The sequence below is a fragment of the Phascolarctos cinereus genome, unplaced genomic scaffold (genome assembly GCF_003287225.1).
Source record: "Phascolarctos cinereus isolate Bilbo 61053 unplaced genomic scaffold, phaCin_HiC Scaffold_4;HRSCAF=312, whole genome shotgun sequence".
NCBI lineage: Eukaryota > Metazoa > Chordata > Mammalia > Diprotodontia > Phascolarctidae > Phascolarctos > Phascolarctos cinereus.
Window position 1 is genome coordinate 679,258,615 of NW_027555847.1, and position 9,820 is coordinate 679,268,434.

The 9,820-nt window shown below is 53.9% G+C and overlaps 1 protein-coding gene across 1 annotated transcript in view; it reads right to left on the reverse strand.

The window, feature by feature from the left end:
- KCNN1 (potassium calcium-activated channel subfamily N member 1) overlaps positions 1-8,644 on the reverse strand; it is a 29,812-nt gene extending 21,168 nt beyond the window's left edge. Inside the window, exons 1-3 of the mRNA XM_021009009.2 lie at positions 8,351-8,644; positions 3,383-3,862; positions 1,276-1,371 (exon numbers count right to left, since the gene is read on the reverse strand). Of these exons, the coding sequence (XP_020864668.2) occupies positions 1,276-1,371; positions 3,383-3,862; positions 8,351-8,644 (870 nt within the window). The remainder of the gene's footprint in view (positions 1-1,275; positions 1,372-3,382; positions 3,863-8,350) is intronic.
- Positions 8,645-9,820: the final 1,176 nt, after the last annotated feature.

The window sequence follows — 9,820 nt, forward strand, 5'->3', positions numbered from 1 at the left end:
AAAACATTATCTGTTTTACATGAAACAAAAAATCTTGCCTTGAAATTTATACAGTGAGCCTATGCATAATTGCTTGGGGAAAAAATCTATTTTTTTCCTGAAATATTTTTCATTCCTGAGTATTTAAATTTTTCATACTGTACACATGTCTTACAACACATGACATGAGCAGCAACTGAAAACGAAGGCCAAATAATACATGTTACCCACCAAGGCATGTGGCCATTGTAGCTCCCATAGTGCTTCACAATCTACTCAGTCAGGGTTATTACATTAACTTCTTAACCAGAGTCAGTCACTGTTCATAGCGTTCTGGCGGGCACTCTAGGAAGCGGTAGGACGTCACATTTTATTTACTTTAGCAAGTCAGTATATTTTCTGTATTTAATTACAGAAAGTTAACAGCTTTTGAAATTTATTTGCAAATAAAGTTTTTCCACTTGGCTGTATTTGGTTGCCTGCCTGTTTGAATGCTATGCTGGCTCTTTCCAAGCCTTGTGCCCAATGTCTTTAAGAGTTCATTTTATGTAAAGCACCCACTGGGTGTGGGAATCTGATGTACTTGGAGATGCTTGATCCATCTACAAAGAACAGTTAGGAATGACTTCATAATAAAGGGCTCCTCGTCTCACTTGGGCTCGTTCATGCATTTTAAAAATTGTAATGTTAGACTTGTGTGCATGGGCATAATTAAGGTACATCACTATTGTAGGTTAAAAGGTACATATGGTAAGACACGTTTTGTTTTTACTGAATGATCCCCATCCCAAAGCATGAATAAAATTAGGGTTAAATGTAAAACACAAAAACCACAGAATGTCAGAATTGAAAGAGTCCTTAGAACACAGGATGGCAGGGCTGGGAGGGCCTGAGACACCGTCTGGTCCCACTGGCTCATTTGAGAGGCTCGAGAAAGCCTTCCTTCCAATCTCTACTCCCTGCTCCAATTACTTGCTCTTTACCTCTCTGAGGGTATGCTGATTGCCCCAGAAGGAAATTCTCTCCTAGAGGACAAGAACTGATGTATTTTTGTCTTTCCATCCACAGGGCCCTGTCCGCAGTGGGCACTGAATCAGTGTTTGCTGAATGAGCTGAATGCATCCTTTGGAAAGCCCAGGCTGGCTGGCCTCTTAGAGCAGAAGCCTTAACAGAGAAGCCCACTTCCCCTGGCCCAGCAGAGGGGTTTCTCCAAGGCTGTGGCTAGAAGGAGCTGCCCTCTGCTGCTGGGCTGCGGAAGCTCTGGGCACAGGGTGGGGCTGAGGCAGGGGCACTCACCTGGATCTCCCGGGCGTGGTACATGATGATGAGACCCAGCAGGATGACAGTGGAGAGGCTGATAAGGCATTTTAGTGTGAATGAATATGAAGATTCCTGGGAACGAGAGAGCAAGGTGTCCATGAGAGTCGGGGTTGGGGGAGTGGCCACACCTCACGCAAGATTGTAGCTTTAGAGCCAGGAAGACTTTCAGAACACAGGGATTACAACACACTCATTTTAAAGAGGAGGAAAGGAAGACTCAGAAACGTCAGGTGATCTGCCCAAAGTCATACAGTGACTTATTACAAGAAGCAGGATTTGAATCTAGATCCTCTGACCTCAACTCCAAGACTCTTTCCTAGACAGCAGCAAAGCCCCCCAGCTTTTCCTTTTGGTAATGGGCTGGAGGCAGGTCTATGGGGAAAGAGGAACAATCCTCCATGGAAAAGTCTGGGGCAGTGGGACATGCTACCCTCAAGGCTTCCTGTAAAAACGAAACCTGTATTTATGGCACGGTGTCCCAGGAGGCCAGGTGACATACTGAGAAGCACAGTGAGCCAGCAGTCACAGGACTTGGCCTCCCGGGGGCCTTTCAGCCTTCTTCCATCCTCCTCCCTAGGTGATAACAAGAATTCGGACCCTTCTAGGGTGCACCACCATCTGTCATGACAAAGTGGGGTCTGGAGTGCAAGTCTAACCAGTGGCCCAGAGTCATGCAGTCAGACGCTCCAGAGCTAGCACTCAGACCCAGGCCTCTGCCATCACACAACAGCCACATCTCCCGGGGCTAATTGAGGAAAAAGACAGGCATGAAACACAGCTGATGAACAGAGAGCATCCCCTGGCGGTCAGCATTATCATGCCCATTCTGCAGATGGCCAAAGTGATTCTGGGAGGGGGAGACAGTTTGCTCATGGTCACACAGGGAGTTACACGGCATCCCTAAGTCTCTCATCTTAGCTCTTTTGGCCCATGATCTGGTTAGATCTCAGACATGCTCCCTGCAAAAGCCTGGGAAGTCAGCTGGAGGGAAGAGCAGGGGACACCCTCCTCACGATGCCCAGGGGCTACACAGACAGAGAAGCGAAGTGAAGACCTGAGAGGATAAGCGATTGCTCTAAGGTCACACAGCCTCTAGGGAATCAGAGCACTGGGGGAAAGGCCCAGAGGCACGGGTCCTGGAGGAAGGCCCCTTCTCCCCTCTGATTCTGGCCATCCGGGGTCCTTCTCTTCCTTTTTCCTCCTCTTTCCTCTGGATTTTCCTCCTCTAGAGCCTTCCTTCCCTGCCTTTGGGCTCTCTTCTAGACACTCATTTCTGTAGATAAGGCTTCCACGAATATTGTCCACAAAATGCTCCTGCTCTGAGGCCAAAGACCAAGGATGGGCAGGAGCTAAGCTGGTCCCTGCCCTAGCCTTGGCTCCAAAACAGCTCAGAAGGATAGGCCCAGGGACCTCAGGGTCTCATCCCACCCTGCCTTCTTCACTTGAGAATACAGAGGCCCAGAGAGATTGTGATTTGCCCAAGGTAACACAGGTAACAAACACCACAAGTGAGATTTGAACCCAAGACCTCCAACTCACCGGGAGCCAGGTGTTCTTTCCACCAACACTATCCTCTAGCCCAAGGCTTCTTACTCTTTTTTGTATCATGGACCCCTCCCTTCTCAGAAGTATTTTAAAATAAGCCAACCTCCCAGCTTGTGTAATGTAACCACCTGGGGTCTGCTGTTTACCTTGGACCAGAGTATCTCATTCATGTAATAAACCAAAGTCACGCCAAAAGACAACACAACAACGACCACATTTCAGTTAAAGGTCAATGAAAACAAAGACGTTATTTTTTCCCCATCCAAGTTCACAGATGCCCTGATATTGATCTGTGGCCCTCCTGCAGGCTTGGGGGCCCCTGGGTGAGAGCCCTGCTCTGGTCCATCCCACGCCACAGCTTTACTGGGGCTCAAAGAGAAGGGATGGCCAGTCAGGGAAAGAGACAGGAGCTGAAGTGACGGGGGCCTGAGAAAACACTGGGGGAGAACACATCTGCGGAGGCCCCGACTGAGTTCCGATCAAGTCTCCCAGGAGAGCGGACTCTGCCAGGGAGGGTATGATACTAGGGAAAGAGTACCTTGGTGTAGACGCCCCAGGACAGCTCCGTCTCCGTCACCATAACCACGATGCCAAACATGCCGAAGATCAGAGCGTAGTCGCTGAGCCGCTTCCGCTTCTCAAAGAGCACTCGACGGTGCCCTAGCCGGTAGCCGACGTTCTGGGTCTTCCTGAGGCCCCTCCTGGGAGCGTGGTCTCCTTCTTCCTCCTCCTCCTCCTCCTCTTCCACTCGGTCATGCAGGCTGGCCGCGGACACCCGCACCTGCTCCCCTTTAGACACAACTACTTCCAGGCCTGAGCTTCGACTGGTGCCCCCACCACCTAGGGCCTGCAAGGGCTGGCCCTCAGGCTCGTGGACAGAGAAACCGAGACCACCTGGGGGTTGTCCCACGCCCCCATTGTACCTGCAGCTGTTCATGGCTCTCGGGACAAAGGGGTTGGGCTCGCTGCTTGCTGATCTCGAGGCAGCATGGCTCAGCCTCCCACTGTCGGCGCCAACCTGCGGACAGCAAGGGGAGGCTGTGAGTCAGGACGGCCCCAGCAATGATGCGAGGCAGGTGTCACCATCATTGGATGGCATGGGAACAAAAACAGCCCATTTGTCTAGCACACCATGGAGGGGATTCCTGGTCAGTCGTGGGGGTCAGCTGAGTAATCTCTGAGCTGCTGTCCAGCTATAAAATTCCTACAGCTCCTTTCAACCCACTCCTATGAACTCTGCCTGAATCTCAATGGAATAAAATTCCTATGATGGCAGCTTCTATTTCTAGGGCTCTTTAAGTATTACCAGCCCTGGGAGGGAGATGATCAAAGGATCATCACCCCCATTTGACAGATGTGGAAACTGAGGCTTGGGAGAGGTGAAAAAGCCTTGCCAAGGGTGGGTCACACAGCTGGTAAGAGCCAGGACATGAACACTCTAGTTCCTGATTCCCAGGTCTACTTCACTCTCCGAATCATAGGATTTGGAGCTGAAAGGGATTTTTGAAATCATCTAATCTGACACATTTTACACATGAGGAAACTGAGACTCAGACGTAAGTTGCAGATTCCTTTTATGCTAGTTTCCTCACTGCAAAGTTGGGAACAAGTTTCTGGTCCCTAAAACTACTCTCTCAGGTTCTTAAAAGAGAAGGCCTCAGGGCGCCTGAGTGTAGTCAGGTTAGGAGAGACCATCAGAAAAGCGCTCAAATTTCACCTCAGTTCTCAGGCAGTGTGTTTTGGGGTTTCCAAGCCTTTCCTTGGGACGTTTGATTTAGGTTTAACTTAGCGTCTGCTGTTTCAGGGCACACCATTGATCTGGACTGGCCTCAGTGGGGATGGCACTTCCCTGTCTATTACGGAACCACAGAACTTTCAGGTCAGAACCAGCAGGGATCTTAGATATCCATTATCCATTGGACAGCTGGGGAAACTGACGCCCTGAGAGGAGGAGTCACTGAGGATTATATGATCACAACCACTGAGCTGAAAGGGAACTCGGAGCTAGGCCCTTCATTTTAGCTGTCCAAGACTACTCAGCCCCAAGTGTGACCAAGGTAGACCGGGCCCCACAACGGTCACCACATAACAAATAACAACCAGCTGGTTCTGCCAGCAGAGCCTACGACAGCTCAGGGTTGACGAGTAAATGTCGTCAAGACTGGTTAAGGTTGATCTGGGCAGCCTTCCTGGAGTGGGGGGGGGGGGATGTGGGACAGAGCTCTGGGGGAAAGAGTCCATGGCTTGGCAGGGGTTAGGGCTGAGGGTGCCAGGGGTGGGTCAGGGAAGCAGGAGGGCAAAGTTATTGGAGGGTAAATCTTGGCATCAGGGTGACTGCCTGCTCCCAACATGCCTCTTTTCCAGGGCCTGAGAATCAGGATGGAGGAAACCTTTGAATAGGAAGAAGACACCTTCTACAGCCTTCTACAGATGAAAGACCCTGGGGGCTGGAGTCTGGGGACATGGGCTCCAGATCTGACTCTGCTTAGACCTGGGACAATAGGCAGCCACTTCCCCTTTCTGGGTCTCGGTTTCCCCATTAGTTAATAAGGGGCTAACAAAATTTACACCACCTACCTTCTGGAGCTCTTGTAAGGATCAAAAAAGGATATTGGATTATTCAAAATCACTTTGCAGAAACACCTTGTAAACTATAAAACCGGGTGCCTGTGTGAGGGATGATTATGGGCCTGCCCAGCTCCCACAGCCAAACAAAGGGCTAATTATCCCTTCACTCCCCAGTCTCAGAACGACCTGTTAAAAATACTCCCAAGGTGAACAGGCAGAGATGTTGTTTTGCCTGGAAAAGGAACCAAAAAGCCAGAGAAAGAAAGGTCGAAGCAAAAAGCTGGCAAGCCACAAGGAGGGAAGGAACCCTTGTTACAAAGGACAAAACATGCTAGAACGTCAGAGCTGGAAGGGACAGGGAAAACTGGCCAGCCCAAGGCCTTCATCTTACACATGGGGAAACTGAGGCTTGGGGAGCACAAGGTCACACCTTGTGAAAGTCAGAGGGTGGCAAAAGTGGGGGGAGGTGGGGGGGAAGCAGCTCAGTTCCCTTGATTCCCAATCTGATGTTTACCGAGGGGCTTCTTCCCTATTTACTGAATGTTTTTTCTATGTCCCTTGGCCCACAGGGTCTTCTGAGTCTGGCCTGAGGGCCCTCTCAGCTCTGAAATCACATGGTCTAATGGCCTTTCCTGGTTCTGTGATTCTGTAAGTCTATGATTCTCTATCACCCAGCAAATGCTGCACCTTAAATCCACATGCAGGATCATGGTGGAATTCTCACTAGGGCTGTAGAGGCTGAAGGCTATTAAAGGGGCTTAAGAAGGGAGAGGAGTGGTTTGGAGGGCTGGGAACAAGTGACCTTCTAGAAATTCATTGACAAAGCTGCCATTTGGAAATCTGGCTCATCGGCTGAATGCCTCGGGGCACAGTCCACGGCAGCAGGAGTCCTGCCAGGCTGCTTTTGGCCTTCTCCCCCCAGCCCATCTTTATCTGACCTGAGTTGTGAAGAGCCCGAGTTGGTGTGGGGGCAGGCTCAGGGAGACTCCTAAGGTCAGTACTCGACTGGAGTGGCCAAAAGGGCCCCTGGCAGATGTACCCAGTGTCAAATGGACCAAGTGTGCTTCAGGAAAAACCCTCCTTCCTCATATCTACTGGGTAAAAGGAGTCAGCTGTGGTCACACTCTATGGCTGATGCTAAGTAAGTCTTTTCTCCTCTCTGGGTTTCAGTTTCCTAACTGAGTAAAATAACAGGGGGAGGGTTGAACAAGATGTCTCAGTGCCCTTCCAGTTCTGGCAATCGGGGATTAGAGGGTGGCTTTTCTGTCAAGTGGAAGACCTGAAAGAGCTGCCTCAGGTGGTACTGGGGGAAGACAAGAGAAAGGTTTCTTCCCCCCCCACCCCCCATGCTGGTGGTCCCTGCCTATGTAGTTTACCAGCCCTGGGAAGTGATGATATGGCTGAAATAAGTTCCTGGGAACAACTAGTCATAGAAGCTAGACTATCAGAGAGGGAGGGCCTTTAGAATACATCCTGAGGGCTAGGAAAGACACTAGAACGACACATGACAGCTGAAAAGGACCTCAGCACGCAGGATATGAGGGTTGGGAGGGACCAGCTCCCTCATTTTACTCCCAAGAAAAGAAGGGGCTTGCTCAAGGTCAAATGTGGGACCCAGAGTCACAGAAAGGATCAGGGAGCCCAAGCACATCTCCCACTCCAAGAATAAAAGCAGAGGGCAGAGACCTAGTTTGAATCAAGTGACTCAGAGGAGTGGTAGGGGGAAAGACCATCCTGGAGAAGGGTGCTCTCCAAAGGAACTGAGAAAAAGAGGAACTCCAAGGGTCTGAGGCTCCCCCCAGGCCTCCCGATTTGGTGAGGTTAGAAAAGGAACTGATTTTTCCTGCCCCAACAAGATTGAGGTAGAACCACCCCAGATTTACTCCAAAACCTTACTCTCAATCTCAACATCCCCACATCCTCTTCAGGAACGGACTTCAACTTTCCCAGAAGGAAACAATTGGGCGGGAGTCCCCCTTAAAACTGACCCAGAGCTCTAGCATTCCGCATCCCCTCCCATTGGGAAAGGGACTTCAACTTTCCCAGAACGAAGCGTCTGGAGGATAGGGCACAGGAAAGATGGGAGCTACCTTCCTACAGAGCAGATGGGCAGTACTGGGTGAAGGACGGGAGCAGCTTACCCAGCCAGGGTCCTCCCCTTTCTTTCGGGTCATAGGCTCCAAGCAAGGACCCTCCCCTCCCCTTGGGGCTGGATTCTTCGCCAACCTGGGGCTCAGCCTCTGACTTCCTTCTCCCTCCAGACAAAGGAGGAAGGTCTTTGCATTATGCAACGGCCCCGACTAATTGCCTGGTGCCTCTCTCAGCCTAAGCTAAGTGTCTCGGGCTTCGGGGCTCCCTCCTATAGCTCCCCAGTGGCAACCCCATCAGCAGGGTGCAATTAGTGGCGGTTCTCCCGAGCCAGCCTGACGCCGCCACCGGGCGCCCTCCGTCTGTGTCTCTTTCCCCGGTGCGGCATCAACACACACGCACTCACACCCGCCCCTGCCGCTGAGGCACTGGTGGGGGGGGGCACCTGCCAGGCCCCAGGCATGGGGAAGGGTCCCAGGTGACTCCCAGGATTCCTTCCTGAGGGACCCTGCACCCCCTCCCCCAATCTTCCCGCCCAGATCCCTGGCCAGCGCACTGGAAGCCAGGCGACTGTCGCCTCACCAACCACAGGGCTGGCCCCTGCCCTTCACGGACCCCTTCCCGAAGCCCTCGACCCCCAGGAACCCCCTGCCCGCCTCGACCCCTTACCTCCAGCTCCCCACTTGCTGCCCGCTGCCCCCCGCTTGTAGCCTGCTGTCCTCCGCAGCCCCTCGCTCGTAGCCTGCTATCCCCAACTTGTATCCCGCTGCCCCCCGCGCCCCCGGCCCGAGCTGCCGCCTCCCGGGGGCCCCAGGACTCCCGGGAGCCCGGTCCCGAGCCGGCCGCCTACCTGCTGGAGCGGGGCTGAGCTCGGGCTCCAGGGGCCGCGGGCGGAGCAGCAGGAGGAGGAGGGGGAGCGGGAGAAGTTTCCGAGGGGCGCCGGGGGAGGCGGCGGGGTCGGCCGCGTCCTGGCCGCGGCCCCGGGTCCCGGCGGGCTCCCCCCCGGGGCCGCGGGCCGGGGCCGCGGCGGGAGTGGGCAGTGCCAGTAGCCCGGCGGCGGGCCATGGCCCGGGGACTCCGGGGGGCGGCTGCGGGGCGGGCGCGGGCAGGGGGCTGCGGGGGGCGGCGGCGGCGGCTGGTGCATGCCCTGCCCTGGCCCGGCCGCCCCGCGCCCCGCCCCGCGCCGGCAGCAGCCGCGCCGCCTCGCGCCGTCTCCACCTCTACCGGGGGCTGCAGCCGCTGCAGCCACCGCTGCCGCCCGCCCGACTGGGGCCCGCGCCCTCCCGGGGGCCGGGGACGTCCGCGCCGGCCCGCTGATTGGTGGGCTCAGGCGGGCGCGAGACCCTCGTGACGCTCTCGTCCCGCCCCGCAGGCCCCGCCCCCTGCTCGGCCCTGAAGCTCCGCCCCGCCCCGCCCCGCCTCCCCCCATCTCCGCTCCCCTACGGGGTCCCGGGCTCGTGCTAAGTCGGTGAGCACAGGGCCCCGGGGAGCGCAGGGCAGCATCTCTAGCTGGTGCCATGCGCACCCGTTCCCTTTGCCGTGTGCTCACCTGCTCGGCCACGCGAGTCTCTTTTCTCCCGGGATTGGGAAGTGGGGCGCTGAGGGTGGAGGGGGTCTCGATTAGCTGTTGGTCCCCAGCTCGAGAAAGGAGAGAAATTCCCGTTGTAGGGAAGCGAGTGCTCTCAGGCTAGGGGATCAGAGGTTTTCCTTCTTACTACCTATGTGACCTTGGAGAAGTCCCACAGCGCACCCCAGCCTCAGGGTCCTCATGTGTAAAGCACACGAGATGATTTCTAAGGGCCTTTCCAGGATGATCATTCCATCTGTGATAGTCACTATTCGACGGCTTCTCCCGGCTCTGACATCCTCTATTCTGACTGTGTTCTATAGCTCCTTCCAGCTCTGACATTCCTTGTTCCATGTTCTACATGCTAAGGACTCTTGGCCTTAATACAGGGTTCCTAGGCTTCAGAGGAAAAGATCATTTGGCTTCATGGCAAAGGGGGTGTTTGAGTTGTACCTGAAAGAATAACATAATCACTTCTCCCTCAGATACAGGTTTAAGGCCTTACAATGCCTGAGCAGCTGAACACACATTAACTCACTGTACTTTCACAATAGCCCTGACATCAACAGTACTTCATTTTTATAGCTGGAGAACCTCAGGATCAGAGAGTATGGTCACAGCATGAAGGGAAGACTCAGGACTAGAACTCAGGCCTTCCTGACTCCCACCCAGCATAGGACTCTTTCCATTACACCAAAGTGAGCCCTATGCTGATATCCCTTCTTTGCTCAGTTTCCTTCTTGCCCCGTCTTC